Raw genomic sequence first — 21,475 nt, forward strand, 5'->3', positions numbered from 1 at the left:
TCAAGTGAAGCATCACTGACCATCAGCTGCACAGCTGCACACCTTCATGGCTCCTGGCTGAAGCTGCTTCCAGTGAACTGAGCCAACAGGTGAAGTCAGAAAGTTTAAAATAACAGCAGAAGAAAAAAAAAAATCAACCAAAAAACCAATCCATAAAACCACACCACCTTTTTGCTAGCTGGGCAGTTTGATAGAACAGCATCTCAAAGAGAGACAGTGCATCTCAGGGCCCCGTTAGAACTCAAACACCTCCAAATTCCTGTATGAAAAACAAAACCAAGAAAGAAGTACCATGAGAATGCCATCATTGTGAACACAGCAGGCTGTCACACCGGTACCTGGCTGAAGCAGAAGGTCGCAGCTCAGAGCCCTTCTCAGCTAGAAATGGCTGTGGAAAGGCAGAAAGGTCACTGGGGAGCCGTAGGCCCAAAGCATCACTCTATCAGAGAGCCCCCAGCAGAGGCTTTGTCTTTTTTATGGGGAAAGAAAAGGAACAAAACCATTTTTCTTTGTCCCTGCAAGATCAAAGGGGTGCAGTGAAACCGTGCTTCTGGAATTAAAGGTTTATTTAAATATGTGGATGACTTTCATTGTTACAAGGTCAATATTTGCTTTCAAATGGAAGCACTTTATTTGGTTGAATTCTGTCTCCAGAAACAAATGGGCAACACCAGAACCTTTTACATTGGCAATGAAATCACAACACTGAGATGCCACCAAAATCTAGAGATCAGTGCTCAAACACACATACACACACATATACAAATAAAAAAGTGCTCGACATCGTCATGTTAAAATAGAATTTGGCTTCTTTTAGGTTTTTTGACACTTCAGGCAGGAAAAAAATAACAAACAATATGCATCAAACTAAATGAACTTCTGAAAAATACTCAGCATTAAACACAACTTTCAGTATCAGTAAATATGTTTCTTCTCTATTTACAGATGTTAAGAAAGGGCGTTAGAGACTTGCTGGGGACATCAGGGTTTTGCAGCTGTGCAGTCCCCACTTCCGGGCAGGAGAAGTTCAAGCAGAGTTTTTATAAACCAGTGCACATATTCAGTCCTTCTGCTTTTGTACAAGGTAAACTGACCAAGGTTACCCGTTCTTTACCCTGAAGGAAGGCAGCAGAATAGAGATTGTAGGCTACAACGTATGCGACTGTCCATCGTTTTTCTTGTGTTCAGTTTGCAGATCCAGGCAGCAGGGAGCTGCTCACCCAGTTTATAAAAACTCCATCTGTGGCCTTTTTTAGACAACTCTTTCAAAGACAGGCAGCTAAAGCTAATGCTCCTTCTACAGTGCTACTGAACAACACAGACGCCGCAGCTGCCCCAACGCTCCACAGAGGCTGACAATAATATACTGTCCACCCAGATTAAATATATAAAAGCAAACTTAGATAAAAGTTTGACATAGATGGCACGATGAGAGGTGCAAATGAACTCCCCTCGCTGCTGATTCGACAGTGCATCAGACACGAGAATAAAACACTGCAGCTAAAATATCCTATGGCCATTCTTGCACACTTGCTTCACCACTCAGACCCCCAGGGGTGGCACACAGCTCTGTCACACACCTGCACAGAGCCACGGGCACTGCTGCTCTCAGAGGCTCACAGATCCAGGCTCACGTGATGAAGATGGCAGGTTCAGTGCAGAGGGCCCTTCTGACTCCAGAAGGCCCAGGTGTCAGCCCTGCCCGCAGCACAGGCTCCACTTTGGTCACATTAAAACATAACCTGGTGCTGGTTGATGCTTGCAGGCTGTAAGCAGTGCAGTACAGCGGCTCAGGACCGACTGAGGGGTTTCTGCTATGGAAATTCAAAGCGGGTATCTCAAAGGGAAAGGGACAAAGTTCTGAAGACAACACTAATTCAAAAATGACTTCATCCCGAGTGAGGAAGACCAAGGCAAACCCCAGCATGGAGAGCAGATGATTCTGGGACACGTGCCTGCATGCTGGCAGCAGAACACCACGCACACATCTGCAAACTGCACCTGAGAGGTTTCATCTCAGGGTCATCAGCCACAGCAGCTCCCATACAAATTTTCCTCCAGTTCTGGGGATGTTACAAGAGATGCTGAAGTTTCCTAAGAGCAAGCAGACTGCCCCAAACGATGGGTTGGTTTAAGGATAAGCAAGGTTGGCTAAGGATAAGTAAGGCCCTCAGGAGCTACAAGGAGCAACAGACTCTTACAGGGCTTAACCAGGTACAGGATTACTGTGACAACTTAGCAACAGTGAAGGCTCAGGGAAACCAATGCATTTGTAGTACAGAGATCTGGAAAGCAATTGACCCTTTTGTTAGGCAGCTTGGGTCATGCAATGTATTTGGAGATAGAAGCATGAGGTGACCCAGTGCCGAATCGCTTCTGCTTCAGATAAAACCGTGTGAAAACAGGACGGCTGAGGGCTGGCTTCTGGGCCAAGGTCCAGTCCATGACAACGTGGGAGAACGAAATAGAGTGCAGTTTTTTTCTTTTCTCTTTTATTTTTTTTTTCTTTTCTAAAAAAAGTTCTGTTATTCAAACGTTAACTGATGAGAACGCACAAGAGGTCATGCAAAAGAAGAAGGTAGGTCTGAAATGCTGAAAAACAAACCGACAAAAGAAAACTGCAAAGAGATTAACAACGAGCCGCAAAATAATGCGGCCCCTGGGAAGGTGGGCGCAGGCAAGGCAACAGGGCGAGCATGCAGACTGAAACAAGAGCAAAATGGAGGTCTTTGTGATGAGCAGAACGGGGCTTCAAACCAAAACGCCGGTGTGTGTGTGTGTCTGTGTGTGTGTGAGGGAGAGGAGGAAGAAAGGAGGGGGCAATAAAGGGGAAGGGGCGAGAGAACAAGCAGGAAAGAAAGTGTACATACGTGAGCTTGAAGGCTTTCAGGCAACAGCAAGGTCATAGGGATTTAATACTTGGCATGAGCATCAGCCTAGATTTAAAAAAAATAAAGGCTGAAAAGTATTAGTGACTTTTTTGTGGAAAGAAGAATACTGAGTGATGCATGTGGATCAAGTTTAATATCTGCCAATTCAGAGTCCAGTCCAGCTGCTGTAACACTGTCCCCAGGAGCAGCTTACCATGCGTATGCACCTCCTTTCCAAGCTGGTGAAACTACCTGCAGGATTAGTGCTAAAGGCACCGTGTGAAATGCTGATGGACCAGTGCATACATTCAGATGGACTGAGGGACAAGGGAGGACAGAAGACAGACCTGCACATGCTTGGGACTCTCCAGCTGCCCTTTGCATCAACGGGCAGCCAGCGGTTCTCTGACCAGCACTGGGAGGAGCTGGGAGGGGAAGTGCTGGTTATTTTGTTTATGGAAGGGCTGTGCCAAGCTGGTAGCAGGGAAGGCTGGTAAGTTAATCTGAGCCACAAGTAGCATGCCATGGAAAAGAGCAAGCGTCTGAATGATACTGGGATGGAATTTAGGTCTGAATTTTTCAAGTGGGAACTCCAGACAAGAGTGGGTGTCTGGCTTTCCATGGGTATGTTTAAACTGCCTGCAGGGTAAACAGACCATTTTGTTTCTCCTTCTGTGACAAGCTCGCCCCGAGGTTCTTGCACCAGCACAAACACCTTTAGGAATCTAAAACATAAGAAAGACAAAAAGAAAGAGACTGGATTAGAAAGAGACTGGAGAAAAAGGGTTCCCATAAGGGTAGCACTACCTGCAGGAGGTTAAAGGAAACCGAGCACCTACAGGGTTACAGAGGGTTAAGCAAAGCTCCTGAACTCAGGCGTACTTCCCACCACTCGCTCACCATTCACCCTCAGCTCTTCCTTCCAGGAAGCATCGCTGGATCGCTGCTTTCCCCTGGGAGAAGGATGTCAAACCCAGGAGCAGCGCCCTGCCAGCACTTTCTCAGCACAACAGCAGAGCAAACAAACAGCTTTTTCCGTTTCAGTCTGCTGAGAGGTACTGTATCTGTTCGAGTGAACGCTACTGAAGAATAACAGGAAGCCCAAACACAAAGAATTTGGCAGATGAGCCCAGGCCAGCCATCCCCTACACAGCAGGCCACCAAGACCCTTCGCTCTTAGGGGAAGTGAAGAAATAAACAGGTAAGTGAAAGTCATCTTAGCCTCTGAACTCATGCTTCGTCACATTCCTGCAGCCACAGGGTCCTGGCTCAGGGTGAGCTGCTCTGTGGTCAGAGCTATGATCCACAAGTTTGCTTTGGTTGAAGAGACTGCTTTAAGGAGAGGAATAAAGGATGAGTCCAAACTTCCCTCACACCTGTGATGGGGGGACGACTTTCAGGTGCCCTTTCTGCCCGCTTCCACAGCAATAATGAAAGAAAAAACCGCCATGTGAGAGCACAAAAAGAGCTTCCACAGAGCCACAGCAAAATATTCTTCCTGAAAAAACAATTGCATTTCTACTTAAGGTACCTCTGTGTGGGAAGCAGGTGAAAAGCAGCTCTGGGCCACCTCCTTTCCATTAACAAAGTCAAATTCAAATGAATAGCCATTAAAAAAACCTCACAGGAATGAGAAAATATAATGTTTATTAGAAGAAGACACCGTGGTACATGAAGCTATCAAGAGATTTCTGACAGATGACGATTCTTTAAAAAATAAGACTAGAAATGGAACAACCACACTGGCCAGATTTAACAAACTGTAACACCAAAAGTTCCTATGCAATTCCAACCAGATGCAGGCAGCTGAGGAACCACAAGGGCTTATCAGCATCAGGACCGAATAGTTATCAAAACAGCTACGTTAAGCAGAACAACAACCTATAAAACCATTTATATTTATATATATAAAATGATAAAAACAATTTAAATTCAAGTAACTTTAGTTTTTAAGTTATGTTATATACATATTTTTAATACCAGGAGAACTAAAGACAAGTATTGAACACAAAGATTTTTTTTAAAAGCCACAGTCCAGTTGCTCATTAATTACCAGTTCCTAAAGGATTTGGCAAGCATTAAATAATCAGATACATCCTAGATCAAAAGTGCATCAGCATGGTTCACTTTCACCTATCGCTCTGTGCGAGCCAAGGCTGCCTGCGGTGGTTCCAGCAAACAGCAGAGCACTGAGCTGCCCACCAACCAGGGCTGTTTGTGGAGCTGGGGGATGCAGGGGGAAAATGAACCTCATGGTCTCATGGCTCCAAACTCATTCCTTGTTCTTCCCTCCCCCAGCAGCAGAACTTTGCACAACAGTCCCTGCCGCTCCGGTCCCCCAGCAGCCAGCTCCTCTGAGGGCAGCAAGCGTGGCTTTCCTGCTGGTTGCCACCAAAGTTTATCTAACAATTCTTTCAAAGTTCTTCTGTGTATCACATTTAAAAGAGGGCTCTGCTCCCAAGCAGATTATGAGGTACCACATTAATAACACAGGATGGGCAGCCTTGAGCACAAAGGTCCAAACGGTTCCAGTATCGACAGCCAGCAGCACCAGCACCTGGCAGGGCAGGAAAGCCCTGCGATAATCAGCTACACCAACAGAGCCCCGAGCAATGCAGCAATGCTCCTCCTCATCCCCCAGCAGGGAGAGGTTGGCACAAGCCCCAAAGCACAACCATGTATCTGACAGATGCAGTTCTCAGTCTGAACGTTTTTAGCACTTCTAACAGTCTCCTGAATGCATCGCAAAGGCAATGAATTGCGTTGGCTCCCACTGGTATCAGGAAGGACAAAACTGCTGTTTACAACTAAAGTCATGCCAAGGGGCAGCGCTTCCATCCGCAGTGATGCACATTTAAATTGCAAGGAGAACTTATACATGCATCAGCTGAGCGAGTGGCACCTAACAGAGTCCTTCATTGATGGAGACAAGCCACGTGCATTCATCTCTTCTAAAGAAAACCTTCTGAAATAGATCTCTTAAAACAGCAGTAGCAGCAAACCCGTAGAGCAAAAGGTGAACAGGCCTATGCAAACCTACTCAGAGATTTTCTGAAGTGATTTGTACACATCTGGAAAAAAAAAAAAAAAGGCAGAACAAGATAGACATTACCGTTCTTTTTGTGACAGGGTTTGCAGCACCCTCTGGCTGGAGTTTACCATGGTAAACTTTACCAGCAGCCCTCAGGCAGCCCTGAGCTGGCTCACGTGAGCAGCACACGCACAGGGGTGGCTGCAGCACACAACTTACCTGTCCTACCATCCCAGAGGCACAGCGACAGCCCGGGCCTTTGCTTGGGCACCTCACCTAAGTGCTCTTTGCACAGCTACACCGAGAGCTGCCAGCTGCTCCAGGGTCTTTTTGAGAACAGGAATTGAAGTGTGTAAATGCTTTAGCACTGTCATTTTCAGGAAAGTTGTGGTTTCCAGGTTAAATGTCAGGGATTGAATAAAGTCCTTCTACAGCATATTAATATCAAATGAGAAAACTGCAACTTGCCACAAAGTTTGCCTTCTAAATGCAGCAGCATTTCCCATAAATCTTTACACTGCCTCTCCGATGTTTTATGGCAAGTTTTCCTTTTTGAAATACGTAAATCTCACAGTTCATTTCCATTAGATAGTCACAGCACAGCTGATTTCATTCTTAAAGTCCAGCAAAATTAATGGGAAAAAACAAAAGATCTGAACTCCTCCCAGCACTGACTGCCCTTCAGCATCACTCAGAGAGAAGCGTGCAGGGCGCCATGCCTGGTACTTCTGACAGATGGAGAGGCCACAGCAGCTCAGCTGCTTCAAGCAGCCTGCATTGCTGAACATCACATCTTCCAGCAGAGCAATAATGTGCTTTCAACCACTGCCACACACAGGGGACACGATCTCCAAAGGAGAGAACACTGAGTTATGAGGTCTCTCATTCTGTGCTCTCTGCCTTGTCCTGAACGTGAAGCAGAGAACACATACAATACAAACCCACCTTTTAAAGGTTAACCAAGGGAGACAGGGGGGCTGAGTTTACTTTTGCATCTCAGCTGACTGCATTTGCCAAACATAAAACTACTATGGCAAAATCAGACCCTAGACTTCCATGTGCAGCAGATGAGGCACGCACTGAATACTGAACCCAGGAAAAAGTGAACTGATCAAACTGTAGCATTTGTTTACAGAGACAGCTCTCCTCTCTCTCCACTGTCCATAAACCTCTATGATAATGGTTCCCTTTTCTTTTAAATTGGACAAGGCAGTTTGTTTCACACCAAGAACTTTAAGGTTCAGGAAACACAACGATCTGAACAATTAAATGACTGCAAAAGAAATGCATTAAGTATTTAACAGTGGACTTCAAACATATCAATTTGAAACAGACCTAAAACTTCTCAGTGAATTATGTTACCAGGTACTTACATGCTAGCATGTATTCTACCCAGTATTCTCCTGTATGCACTGCTTGCTTACAAAATACACCTATTTGGGAGGAGTCAAAAGCAACTGAGAAACAGAAGACCGTCCAGTTTAAGCTCAGAGTGCCTCCATTGACTGCATTTCAGCAGAAGACCCATTAGTTACGGGTCATCAGAAAACCTGCACTTCATCTGAAATAGCAAATACAGCCAAAAGACCATTTTCTGAAATGTATCAAGACAGGAAAGAATGAAGATTTTCCTTAACGTCGATGTTTAAATGATTGATCAAAGATCACAGAGTGCTGTGTAGAGAGGCTTTGGCAAGACTTTTGCTTCCCCTTCCAAACACACTAACTAAATGATGAGCAGGTTTCAGTTCCAAAGGTCCGCAGAACTCATGAGGCTCTGAAAGCTCTGCCACGCTGAGACACAAAACACCAGGCTAAATATTTCCTATATAGCAATGCACTGGATCAGTTTGGGACAAACTTGTGAACATGTCTGAAATACCCCCAGGATATGTAAGGAAAACCAGCAATGTTTCCAAATGGCTTTGTGTTTCCTGCCCTAGATTGGGTGTGCAATGGCAGTGACAGTTGAACGTGCACTTACTAGGAAAGGCTGCATTTCCCCTCTACCACACTAGCCTTCTCTGACCAATAAAAAGCATGTTTTGCAGTACAGCAAGCCATATTAGTCCATGTATGATGTAACGCAGTTTGTGGCACTGTACAGACTTTTAAAAGGCTCTGTATGCAACGCAAAGTTGCAGGCTTGGGTATCTCTGTGAAAGCAAGTAAAGTAATAATAATATTATTAAATATAAGTCATAGCACCTTTGGCATTTTTGTCCAAATAGACTTCAACATAAGACGTGGGGACATAGCCCTCCTCGTCTTCGTTCCTTCGGATTCGCGTCCACCCATCACCTTTGTCTTCTTCTATTACATACAGCATTTCTCCTTCTGCTACAGAAATTGTTCCTTCATTCTGACCTGAAAGACAAAGTAACAAGGATGTGAAGCTGCCCTGCACAGTAAGAACCACGGGTGGAGTAAGGGATGTTCATGGCATCCTTTGTTGCATCACTAGAATGTGAACAATATATGATTCTGGAGACAACAGGTTGCAATCTAAGAAGGAACGTGACCTTGATGTAGGAGTTGCCATAGGAAATGCCAGCACCACCATCAGAAAGAAGTCATGTTATCATTAACCTGAACCTCACAAATATTCTTGTAGCTCATGTCCAGCTGTTACAGCTCCTCTATTGGAAAGCAGTGGTTGCAAGCCAGACATTTAAGTACCATAGGCAGGCTAAAACTGTAAGGCATTAATATAACATTAATAAGAACTTACTTAGCTGAGCATCATAACTCTAAGTTATGTAACCCTTACATAAGTTTGTCCTCACAGCAGAACTCCCAAACATGTAACACATTTTTCTACCATAACATGCTCAGCTGATAACACAGCTTAAGCTTAGCCCCCCCAGCTGAAAAATTCTCATAGGAACCTTCAGTAAGAATGGGATGAAGTACACAGAAGGGATGAAGTGCACAACATAGAAAACAATTTTATTCCCTCACTATTTCTCTCCACACTGTAAGGATGCACTGCTCTAGATTTGGCTCCTCTTCTTGCAGAAGCCCTGCGAAATGCAAGACAAATCCCTGCCCCAGAGCCACCAGAAAACAGAATAGCGCCAAAGCCTCACTCACTCCTTTGTCTATTTAAGTGTTGCAGAAGTTAAATGAAGGTTTCCCACTTGTCATAGGAAGCAAACAAAGCAATAAGTAAAATAAGAGTAAAGACTGAATGATACCTTCAAACGTATAGAGAGCTTTACATGTTCCTATGGTTGGTAGTGGTTCTTCATCGTCAAATTCATCGTCAAAATCTGTTGCAGGTACTTTCATCTCAGTCTCCTGACTTTGCTCCTCTGTGTAACTGCCATCTGGGCTGCTCAAGAGAGGAAAATACAGAGCAACTATAGCGACCAGTCTCAGGAGCAGGGAGAGTGGCTTGTTTACCCAGCCCTCAAGGCAAGGTGAGCAACTCCAGCTGGAGCAGCTCAGCAATTCCACAGAACGGTCAGGACAGGCTGTTACCATTAGCAGCTGTTGCACTGCGATGGTCTTTTTTCTCTCCATATATATAATAAGAACCTATACAATAAAAAGAACCTATCACACTTGCCTTCGCAGCAGTGACTGCAGTGGCCATTATACTTAGAAAACCAGCTCATAAAGTTGGAATATTCTATAAGGCTAAAACTAGTATGCAAAACTCATCACAGAGCCCCTGCCTTCAGCCTGCTCGCACAGTCCTGAATACGGCAGAGCAAGCTTTCCCAGTGGTGCAGCTAAAGCAAGCAAGTTCAGTTACCAGCCCAAAGAAGGCAGCTCTGTACAGATACTGTACCTCTCCCGGTCCTGTGCACAGCTGTTCACTGCTGAAGTGTTCTGGGCTTCATACAGCCCGCTCTGCCGCCGCGCCTGCTCCGTCCGCGAGGGCAACCTGCCCTCCACCTCGGCCAGCCAGCCCTGCCAGTGAAAAGCAGCAGCGTCACGTCACTGGAGCTTATGTTCACTACAGGACAGAACTGCTCCTCCAGTCACAGTGAAGAATGAAGTACACAATGAAGTAAGACGTGCAGCAGCTCACGGTAGCCTCGGTAATAGCAGGAGAAAAGCTGGGGAGGCTTTCAAATGGGTAAGCAAGCAATCGGTAGTAAAACAAATGACTGTAAGGAACAACGTGAGCAGGCTGTACATCTTCGTGTTTGTGGCCCAGCTTATAGAGTGAAACCTTTCCTCAGTCCTATAATCCCTCCGGTGTTAATTGCAATAGGATACATTTCTAATGGATCCTCGTGTTCCAAATACTGCTTCATGCTTTTGAGGTTCTGCATCTCTAAGAAGCTTCCTGTTAATGTTACTGTTCCTTAAACATCATCTGATGGCTTCTGTCTTGCTGTTAGACTTTGAATGGTGTTTCCCACTTACATTCCTCCAATTTTCCACACTCATCTGTAGTCTGATGATTGTCATAATTTAAGCAAGTATCTGAACCTCTCTGGGCAGTCTAGAGAATCCTGCATTTTATCTCCTCCTCTACTTGGCATAGATTTCTGGGCAATTTAAAGAGCACAGCTGTTGGCTGACAACCACAAGCAACGGTGCTTATTTATGTTACAGAAATAGGCCCAAAGATCTCAATTAATGTAAGTGATTAAGTAACACTTCTCCATACACAAAAATGGATTGAAGCATCTTCTTTCTATCTGGAAAAGCACGGAAGCATCTACTTAGAAGCATGCATACGCTGAGCTACTTTTCATCAAAGATGTGTGTACTCATTGAGACCAACATCACATCTACATCCCTCCCCATACCTCAAATTTCTGCACTTCTAATCGTAGCTTTTCAATGTTCTGTTCAAGTTCTGATAATCTGTGGTCCACACTCGCTGCGTCTCCCATCTGAGGGTTCTTGATATACACGTCTTTCATTTTTGTTAAGGCATCTCTGAGAGACAGAAGAAAAATAAAAGTTCCTAAATGAATATCATCCCAGTTTTGGGGGGAGACAGACAAACAGTTGCATCATTCTTCTCCATCGTGGGCTGAAATCCAGTTGAGCAACTGGGACAAAGAGCTGAATGCAGACATAACAGTAGCAGAAACGGAGTGATAACCAGAATCTCTCACCCTGCCTGCTGCATTTTGCCTTTTGCAAAGCTGATAGTTTGTAAGATATTTATTTCACACTGCTTAAAAGGAAGCTGAATCCAGATGGTTTGCATTTGTCGCAGCGCAGCAACAGATGGACCTTGGCCCACATAACGCGACCCCGCATCCTGTTAAGCTACGCTGTATTTTTACCAGACTGTTTCTGGGGGCTGTGTTTCATATCAACCCAGATGCCAAATGCCTACGGTTTCAGAGATGTTAATATTAGGGCCCACTACGATGAACGCAGTACCACAGGACCAGTGCTGATACAATACATGCATCAGATCCCTTAGGGAAGCCTGCGGAGCTTTCATTGCCAGCAACGCGCTGCCTTTGACCTGAAGCAAGTTGAACTTCAGAGAAAAGTTATCTGCACGATGAGCGTTTCAGAGCTTAGAGATGGATGCACTTATGAGCTGATTTCCTGTATCCCTGCCACAGCCATTCAGCTTTTCTCTAGGCATTACTTGGGGGGAACAAGGTTAATGGCAGTCCCACGACTCAAGTTAGCGCTCTTTATGTTTTGGAATTTCCCACCAAACTCCTGACAATTGCAATCCTGTGCCTGCTTTTGCTTTGTGCAGAGAAAATGAGAAAAAGTGTGGGTGGCAAGGAAGTGGGACTGCTCTGTGGTTGAAACCCTAAGGGACAATATTGCAAACATGTGAGTCACGATGATTACTGCTCTTTAACCCCTACTTAACTGCTGCTGTTAATTCCCCAATCGCATACTATGCTCATTTTAAAATAACGTAATTCTACTCAGATTTCATATCAGATTTTAACACGGGGTTACCTCAGAATCAATACAGAAGGGTAAATCTGTACAGAAAGAAATGCAGTTACCACAGAAGGAAAAGCTATGGAAAGTAAAATAAGCATGTGCAAACTTCCTTTCTCATTTATGATATAAGTGATGAAAATAAAACAAAATACACCGATGAAAAAAGTCTGCCAGCAAACCAAAATTAACAGGTTCTTCAAAGCAATCTAGCAGAAAACACAGGCACATCCATGTAAATGCGAAGCACTGTTTTGGGATGGACTAACAGCAGTGAGGCTGAGTCTTAAAAACACTCTGGAAAGAAAAGTTCTGCTTTTTTGTGTGCTGAATTTTTAATGCGATTGCAGGAGCCAGAATGTGAACAAACACTGAAAGCAACAAATACAAACTGCCAGAATCAATAGAAAGCGTGTAACTAAAATGGTCTTGTTCTCAAGCACAGTGATAAACGAAGCCTTGTAGAAAAAGCATCCACAAAAGCACTGGACTCGTATTTCCAGCTCCCAGGAAATGTATGCTACAGATCAGAGTCTTAAGATATACACCAAACAATCAGCACTTGGGACATTAGCAAGCTCACAACAGCCTCATTTGCTGGCATACACCCTCGATCACATTTGCCCATCAAACATTTGCAGGTGATCTGCTTGGTGTTGAGAGGTTTATGACTGTAACCCTGATTCAGACCATGTTTACATCCTGTAATTACTAGAACCAATCAAACAACAAGCAAACAGCCCCCCCACCATCACACCTGATTCATCAGCAACAGATCACATCACACACACAAAAATATCTGTGTATCCAACAGCAATCTTCGTCTTGCTCATGACTAGACTGCTACTTCCCTGCAAGGGTGCTCTGACTTACATCAGCCAAAATTAAATAACCAATTGCAGAAGACGTTTTTAGCAATAAACAAACTCTGTGTCTTCTCTTGGAACAGCACCTTAGAAAACACCAGAACCTTATTTTTATCAGTTCCTATGTTTCAGTTGTTTCAGTTGATCTACTTCGTTTTCCACTGCAGGAGTTGGCTTACCTTTGATCCATCTCCTTCTGAATGTCTTTGTTCAGCTCATCGACTTTTTGCTGAAGTTTCTTTCTTCTTTGTTCAGGTGGGAGATTGCTGAAGTCCTCTGGCCCAGCTCCCTGCAGAGTGGAATGGAGGGGGGAAAAAATAAACGATCAGAGCCTACACGAATCCTTCAAGACTGCAATTAGAAAATAGCTCACAAATCTGTGAAGCAATCACAATGGTCTGAAGCATTGTTATCATTTGTGCTATGAGTTATCAGCCCCCAAATGGTTAGGAATCAGAATGCCTAAGAAACAAGCCCAGGACCACTTCCTTACCGAGAGGCTAAAGGGAGATCAGGAAGAACGCAGGAATTCAGTGGCAAAGCTGAGAATCTACCTTTAACCATAGCTAACACCAGATTTTACTTAACAGGATCTCATTCCATGGAAAGCTAATTTTTCCTGCTTTCCCCTACTCCCCCAGACACAACATCCCCCTGAAAGCAGTTGCTAGCTTCTACTCCTGTGTCATAATCACGCTTCTTGAGCACACTATTAATTGCTGGCCTGCTCTCACCCATGGGTGTCCAACCTTCTGGCTTGCCTGGGCCACACTGAGTGAAACAGAATTGTTTTGGGCCACACATAAAATACATAAAACTGCTTATATTTGTTATATATTTTTTAAATTGAAACATTAAAAAAAGAGCAGCAAAAATGAAACTAGTGGGATATTTAACCTTGTTTTTGTGAAACTAATGCAACAGCCTGGTTTGATGGAAGTGGTTGAAGTTCTTAGTTCTCAAGGTGTTTGTCTGATTTTCAATTATTACTGTCCCTATGCTTCATCTCTGATTACTCTAGTTTTGCATAGCAGGTAGACTTGCAACTAGTTGAATCACAAAAGAATGAAGGTCTTGCACACAATCTAGAATTTGTACATTTCTCTTGTCTTGGTGTTCACTTGTTTCATGTCCCATTTCTAAGCAGAAGTACTGGCATACGTGTAAAAGAAAGGGACAAAATACAAAGCTGAGCACCCAAACTCAACAGCCCATCTGCTTACTGAAAGGCTGCGAGCCACGCTGAAACATCAGTTCTACTGAAATGCCAAATCTCTCTCTTAGTGGAAAGTGATTTAGGGGACACTTTGCACAGACTGCCCACGAGACCCCTCCAGTTCCGTGCTGAAGGCGCACTCTTTCTTCTGCATTTGCAGAACATGCTGTTTATAACGGAGGCAGGTGGGTGTCAGAGGGATGAGGACAACTCCACGCAGCTCACCTCCTGCCCCTCCTCCTGTTTAATTTCAATAAAGCAGAACAGGTTGGTGTAATGGTGTAACGAAAGTGCTGCCATATTCATGTTCAGTAAGAACGAACACACGCCTCTCAGCCGCGTGCGTAACAACACACATCAGTGTCCATTCTGTGAGACAAAGGGAGAGCAAATCTAACACAATGCAAGAACCAAGTTAAGCTAATTGTAAATCAGTAGCCACGTGCAGCCCTGAGAGTTCTGAATTACATTGCTGTGCGTGGCACAGGAGATTTCTGTTTTAATTCATTTTCAATGCTGGCAGCGTTTGCTTTGCAGTAACTCCCACATCACATCAGGCTGTTTTAGTATATTTTACAGTCAGCCTGCATGCAAACCCATACCTATCTTTTTAAGGCAAAGCATCTGGATGTAGGTTTGTAAATAAATGAGCAGTTAACAAAAAGACTACATAAAATATTCTCTTCAATTCTATCCAGAAAAGAGGTGCTTGAAAACATCCTCAGTTATACCAGATGTATTCAAAGCAATTTGGAAAAGCTCTTCCTTTTCTATACTTCATTTCAATTGAAAGCTCTCGGCCAGATTAAATTCAGTATTTGTGCCCACAATGCTTCAGACCAAAGCAGCAGTGTTGTGTAGAAATGCATGCCTGAGACTGGGTGAACTCACAGAGACTTCATTCCATGCTTGGTAACTTCCCATCTGAACAGCAGCTACAGGTCCTCCTCCAGCAGGAAGAGGCAAGGAACAACTTTTGCACATGGTAGGCACATTTCATGCTTTCAAGCAAAAGATGCTGGAATCATCTCTCAAGCTGTAAACATTGCACGTGTTTTCTAGAAATACACATCATCTTGATTTGTGCAATTCTTGGGGGAAGGCCAGGTCAGCTGTTTGTTTGGGGAGGATATATTCCTACATATGTGAAGGCTTAGCTCAGCTACACTACACAAAAACAAGTGGAAATTCCTGGTGTAAACACTTGGGACTAATAGGTCAATGGATGGCAATAGCCAGAAGAAGAAGGTTTCCAAGTGAGCCAGAGGTTTCCACCATTCCCCACTTCTACCACAGATCTTCACAAGTGCAGTACTGCAAATGAAGAGCAATGAGTGACTGCGCTGTGCAGGGCAGTGGTAGGGCCCCAAACCTCTGCAGGCACACCACAGCTACCCCAGGTAGCTTCCAGGGCACACAGCTCTCCTCAGAACAAGCTGTTAGGAACAGGTCCAAGATGATAAATCCATGGACAACGTGTATGTAGGGAGGGTTAACAGGGAAGGAGCACCTAAGGCAGTGACCGGTGAGGAAAAAGAAAACTTCCAAGCTAATGCAATTAAGGAGCTGCAGTTCCTCTGAAGCCCTCTGTCACCAGGTGCTGTGGCTCTGGAATGCGTGCGTGAACTGGGGCAGAACAGCTGAGCTCCCCCTGGAATCACAAGGGGCAAAGGAAGAGCAACGATCTACCAGAGACATACTGAGGTGTGGCACATCTCAAGCAGCACAGTGCCTGCAATACCAACTTCAGCCCAATTTGCTTTCCCAAATTGGCCCACCCATCCCCTTTCCAACTCAGTAACACGTTGCCTTACCGTAGCTCAAGCAACCTTCCCAGCTGCATCCGAGATCGAATTTGGGGCACATGTATATATAACAGCATTTGCAAATTCAAATCAGACTGAGTTAACCTTGTTGGTTACGGTTTACAGAATTTTAATTATTATTAGTTATTCTGAAGGACTACATAGGGCTGTAAAATGTAGGCGACCATGGTGCAGATTGCCAGTAAACACCTGGACACAGAAAGCAAACTCTGTGGCTATGTTACAGTCACACCAAATACATGCATTTCTCTATGGAAAAAGTCCAAGCAGATCTTGATTTCTTTTAAAGTCTCAATTTATACTTACACAGTAACAGAATTACTTGATACTGTTTTTCTACATTTTCATAGCCCTAGATTACAAAAACGAAAGCTAAACTATGTATTAGAATTAATTTTTTAGCAGCTTATTAGAAAGACTGAGTTTCGATCACCTCTATTAGACTCCAGACCTGTGTATTCAGAGTTATCTGATAAACAGCAAAAAAGCAAACAAAGAAGAAACGAATTAACAATTTCAGTGTCATGTCACACGTGGCACAGTGCACATTCAAACACACACAGAGTTGTGATTAAAACACAGGACAGGCATGCTGAAAATGTGCTTACCAGCTTGAGAGAAAGCTTCATGTAAAAAATGGAGAGATACAGGGTGGGGGGAAAAGAGAAAAAAAAACAACAGAGCATCAGTAGAAGAGGAACTTTTCAGAGTGCTGTTCCAATAACACGACACACATTCCCCTCGCTGGATGGGTAACACTGACAGATCTGTGCAAAAGTTCACAAGAGGGCCCAGCAGCACTGGGCAGCTGCCATGGCCTCGCCTGGAGCAGAGCTGGGAGCGCTGCCTGTGTGCTTCTGCACTGCGGGCAGAGCTCTGCCTGGGCTGCCTCAGTACTGCTGCTACGAGAGGGATTTCCTCGTTGAGTTTTGAGTTGCAGAACAAAACAGCTGTCAATGTGTGCAAGTCACTTCAGATCGAACACGTGCTGAAATGCAGTCACGAGCATCAGCCCCTTTGTGCAGGAGTAGGGAAAGACAGCACCTAGCTGCAGGTAGGGAGAGGTATGGCACTGCTCCTGCTGCTAACGGCTTGCTGGGGCCTCTGGTCATTTCCAGGAGACAAAGCCCAGCTCACAGGCATGTGTCCAAATGACTGTGCTCCCAAATTACCTGCACTGCTGCACACAATGCTTTCCGGGCAGTCACTTAAGCCATTTGGTGTTCTTAAACAATTCATACAGATACTTATCTCAAACTTATTTTGGCCACACAGTCAGACAAGGTCAGGATCAAGAATAAGGGGAAAAAAAAAATCTCTTCACACCAAATTGATTCTATGGCAGCACAGCAAGATGTTATTCAAGCTACTGAAATGATATACATGATCCAGTCCTCAAAGGTTAGCACATCCCCTGGTGCAAAGCTAAAACATTATCTTTTAGCTAATCTGGGAAAGGAAGAGAGTGCAAAATGAGAGGTGTACATTAAAAAAAATAACCTGCACAGCAGCACAGCTTGCCTCTGTGCTACATCACTTACACGTTGGGTTCTGAGCAGTGCTGGAGGGCCTCCAACTGAAAGGTGAACAAATGTGCTCAGGGAGTCCACCACCAAAACTACCAAAGCTCTCTTCCAGTGCTGGAAGATGTCAGTTATGTTATCTCCAAGAGACTGGAGCCTACCAGTGCCTTTCTGCTCCGTCCCAAGGAGCACCAGCTAACTGCTGCTCAAGGTACAAAGCCAGACTAAAGGGAGAATGAAAACTGCACCCAGGCTTCCAGCAGCCCTCGCTGTGACTGTGCTACCAGCTCTGCGGGCTGGTGTGCAACGAGCTTCTGAATGCATAAATGCATAAATGCATGTGCGCTGTGTCAAAGACAGCTGACACGTGAAAATGGGGAAACATCTCTTGCCCCAGGCCATAATCTGTTGTCAGACCTCTGCACACCTTGCCATTCGAGAGTTCTCTAATAGCAGCACTGACAGCTCCTGGATACAGAGCTCTCACAAACAGATGCTCCGTTTTTAGCAAGACTTCTTTTGAGATGGATTTAAAATAAAGGCGGCTCGACACCGGTGATGTTTTTGACAGCCTGCTCAAGAAACACTCAATTTTCAAATACAATTGTCATTAGCGGAATTTATGCAGTAATACATGCCAATAATTCCAGGATAATGTATAGCCTTAAAATTAATAGCGAACTATTCCATCGGCACTGAAACATCACGTGACAATGCAGCAGTTCAGCTTCCCTCTGAAGTTCAGTCTATCAGCACAGAAACGCTCAATAATGACAATGCTGTAAAGAAATTTGCTCTCTTAGCTACGAGGCCATTGAAAAACCAAACCAAACCAATCAATTTGAGAGAAGAATCGCAGGAGGAGGAGAGAATGAGCTAAAATATAATGCAGAAGATATTCGGTAGGCAGCTTTTGTTTGCATATTACCTTTAGCATTCCTGTGAACTTTAGCATAGACATGATCAGCACAAACTGAGATCCTACATATATACAGACAGGACTGATGGTGCAGAGGAAATATTTACCTATGAAGCACTCTATAGAGGCACGGATGTATGCTACATGCGCTAATGTCTAAACACTAGGTCTAAAGGCACTGCACTACTGCAGGGAACCATCTGCATCACGACTATTCTGCTGTAAATTCAGCAAATTTCAGAGATTATACACATTGTATGCCCAATTCTTGCACTGTTAATTAGGTACGACAAAAATAGAGAACTTATTAAGAGCATTTCCAAAGAGAACATCAGGGATTGTTACAGCCATCACGAGTAAAGCAGATCACAGACAATGAAATGCTGAAATAAGTTGTATTCCCAGCTTTCCATTTCTGAAACGCATTGATAATTTTACATGACAGTGATTCAATTTCTATCAACAAATATAAGCAGACTGAAAGTAAATTTGCATTAAACATTCACTGAATAACTGCTTTTGCCCATTCTGTTGGGTTTTCACAGTGATAAACTCGCTCACAGCTCCTGGAAGTGGAGCGATTTTCCCCCTCAAAACGATCAAATAAATCACATTGCTACAAAATGAGCAGATCTGTTTCAAGCTGCCAATTTAGAACAAGTCTTGCAGGGAAAAAATGAAGAGCCTAAGAGCCACAAGCTTCAATAACACATGAGAAAGCATGAAAGCCAGCAAGTCCATGTGTTATTGGACAGTCACAGACAGACACTAACCTCACTTACAGAAATCGGGGTTGAAATAAATCACTGCATTTCCAGCCAGCCCAAAGGTAAATTTCTTTCTCAGTGCTCCTGCAGCAATCCACCCCCTGCAATGCTTTTGCTGGGTATCAGATTATGAGGTCACCAGCATCGATCCCATGGGCTGTCACTGTCACAGAGAGCCCAGGGAAGTTTCTCAAAGCCTCGCAGAGTGCTCTGCCACCACAGCAGGGATGTGTCCCTGCAGCTCATACAAGGGGGGTGGCTCACGATGCTCAAACTGCATTCATAAATTTACAATAAATGCAAGGAACCCCCCTGGAGCACTTCTACATAGAAGAAATTTGCTGTAAAAGCAGCTCAGCTTACAAGCTAACAAATACAGAATATAATTTTGAGTTTTCTATTTGTTTTACAGCCAAGCACACTTTAAACGGCTGCAAGAGGAGTGTGAATTTCAGCATTTCCAGGCCTAGCAGACAAGTCTCTCCTGCACGTAACACAGTCGGCTGCAGCTCGCCTCTCACCAAGCCTGCAGTTTCCTTCCCACCAAGCACATTTCCACAGCACACTCTCAGGGCGTTGTAAGTGGGGTTAGCGACTGTGCAGCAACGGTATGGGCTGATCACACCATACGTGGACTTACAACGTATTCCCTAGCCTCAATGGCACACGTGGGTGTCCCTAAAGTCCTCTTCATGAGTTCTTTGTGAATATACAAAGACTGTGTCTGCTGGTGAGTCAGCAAGAGAAAACACATGTGTTAAGGTGGAGACCAGCACAGCACCCGTGTTTAGTGCTTCTACAGCAAAAGACAGCTCGGTGTTTAACAGCCTTTAAGTGCAAAGTGGAAACTTGCTAGATGCTCTGAGAGCATTAATCGAGTTCAGCACTTTTATAACACTTAGATCTCATATTCTTAAAGGCCAGCTTAAACATGCCATGCCAGATGAAATCCCTCTGCTAAAATAACCTTGGTTTTCCTGAGCCCACCCGCCCCAGGCCCGGTGTTCTGGCACAAACACACTTGCACGACAGCACGGAGCATTCCCTTGGGCAGGGAACACAGAAGGTGAGGAGCTGGTGTGGTTTGGTTGGTGTTTCTGCACAATCACAGCACAACCAGGTCGTGATCCCTGGGCAGGGCTACGGGTGTCAGGAGAAAGTGCACAGTGCATCACAGAAATGAGACAGGATGGAAAAGGAAAACGTTAACTGATGCAAGGGAAATGAAGTTACACTGTAATGAAGTCAACAACATCCACTTATAAAGGAAACCACAAAAATCCCTCCATTGGACCCTATAGGGCTGTGTGGGCAATGACAGCAGCATCTGTGCCTCTGCTCCCAGAGCCACCTCCTGTTTGAGCACAGCCCAGTGTCCCAGTGATGACATGAAGCAGCTCAGCTCAATGTACTCAAGGGTGTAAGTTCTACCCTGGATTTGGTTAGTTGAGAAGTATTGTTCTTTAAATAAAGGTGCTGATGTTACTGCTGGTGTAGCAATAAAGGAAAAACACAAAGTTAATTTCAACTAGCAGAATACTGTGTTTCCTTTGTCCTCAAAATGGAATTAGAAAGAGCAGAGCAAGCATAAATGAAATTATGACTTATGTAAGTGGTTCCTCATTTTTGTACTCTTCTGGATTTTACTTCCCTAAAAAGGCAGAGCTGATTTTAAACACTGACTTTTTTTAATTAAAGAGTTATTAGAAACAGTAAAAAAACCAAAACCCTTGTGTAGACTTTCCCCTCTTTCAGCTCAGCTATTCTGTAAGCACTGTAATGGGTCTATGATTCCTCATAATGGACATTTCTGCTTTTGGGGTTAGAAGAAAGTAAGTCCGATGAAAATAGGAGAACATGATTAGAAAACCACAGACACTGACAAGTGTCAGCACCAACATAAGGTCTGTTGTTTTTCTTTCAGACCAGGATTTCACACTGGCAGTGCTCACTGATACTGCAGTTGGTGCTTTAGCCGTTCAGTTATCTGCTTCCTTTCCTGGAAACGAAACTCAATGGATTTTTAGATTGAGAGCAAAAGTGAAGGCAGATTGCAGGACATAACGTTACACACACAACTCAACAGTCACCAGTGCCTTGTCCACTTTAGCTTTGTAATCTCTCTTGCCAAATGTAACAGAAGATGCTAAAAGAAAACTTGGAAGGAAATCACTGGAACACTCTGCCACTCACTGCCATCTCCAAAGGACTTACGGAGGAACCGTATGGGGATCACTGCCTCACATTCCAAGGACGTTACAGCGGGTAGTTCTGCTGTTTTCGTCCCATTATTACACTTCTGTTATCTGGTAGTTGTGCTCACATGAAGTGCTTCCTTGCCACGCTCCTCTTCCTTAAACCAGGGACAGAAAGGAACATGATCCCATGTCCTCTGAATTGTTACACAGCCTTTTGCAGGCACTGACAGCTCAGATTATCAGCAAAACCAGGAAGGACCCTCTTCTTGACAGTTTGTTTGAACAATCTAAAATCATCTTAATTACTTAAGTACTTCAAATCTCCCGTGGCCACCTGTACTGCAAGGTGTTTGGCTGAACAAAACCAGCA

The 21,475-nt window shown here is 44.2% G+C and overlaps 1 protein-coding gene across 17 annotated transcripts in view; it reads right to left on the minus strand.

Annotated features, from left to right (window-relative positions):
* Positions 1-607: 607 nt before the first annotated feature.
* Positions 608-21,475, minus strand: part of FNBP1 (formin binding protein 1) — an 87,695-nt gene continuing 66,827 nt past the window's right edge. For 7 of the 17 annotated variants that reach the window (XM_042830620.1, XM_042830621.1, XM_042830619.1 and 4 more), the window contains 7 exons: positions 16,307-16,321; positions 12,836-12,945; positions 10,671-10,803; positions 9,698-9,819; positions 9,099-9,238; positions 8,110-8,268; positions 4,501-5,941 (listed from right to left, as the gene is read on the minus strand). In XM_042830620.1, coding sequence (XP_042686554.1) covers positions 5,907-5,941; positions 8,110-8,268; positions 9,099-9,238; positions 9,698-9,819; positions 10,671-10,803; positions 12,836-12,945; positions 16,307-16,321 — 714 coding nt within the window. In that variant the 3' untranslated portion in view covers positions 4,501-5,906. The other 10 variants (XM_042830617.1, XM_042830612.1, XM_042830627.1 and 7 more) reach the window with 6 other exon arrangements.

The sequence above is a fragment of the Centrocercus urophasianus genome, unplaced genomic scaffold (assembly GCF_019232065.1).
Source record: "Centrocercus urophasianus isolate 14NV4802_14NV808 unplaced genomic scaffold, USGS_Curo_1.0 seq_34, whole genome shotgun sequence".
NCBI classification, from domain to species: domain Eukaryota; kingdom Metazoa; phylum Chordata; class Aves; order Galliformes; family Phasianidae; genus Centrocercus; species Centrocercus urophasianus.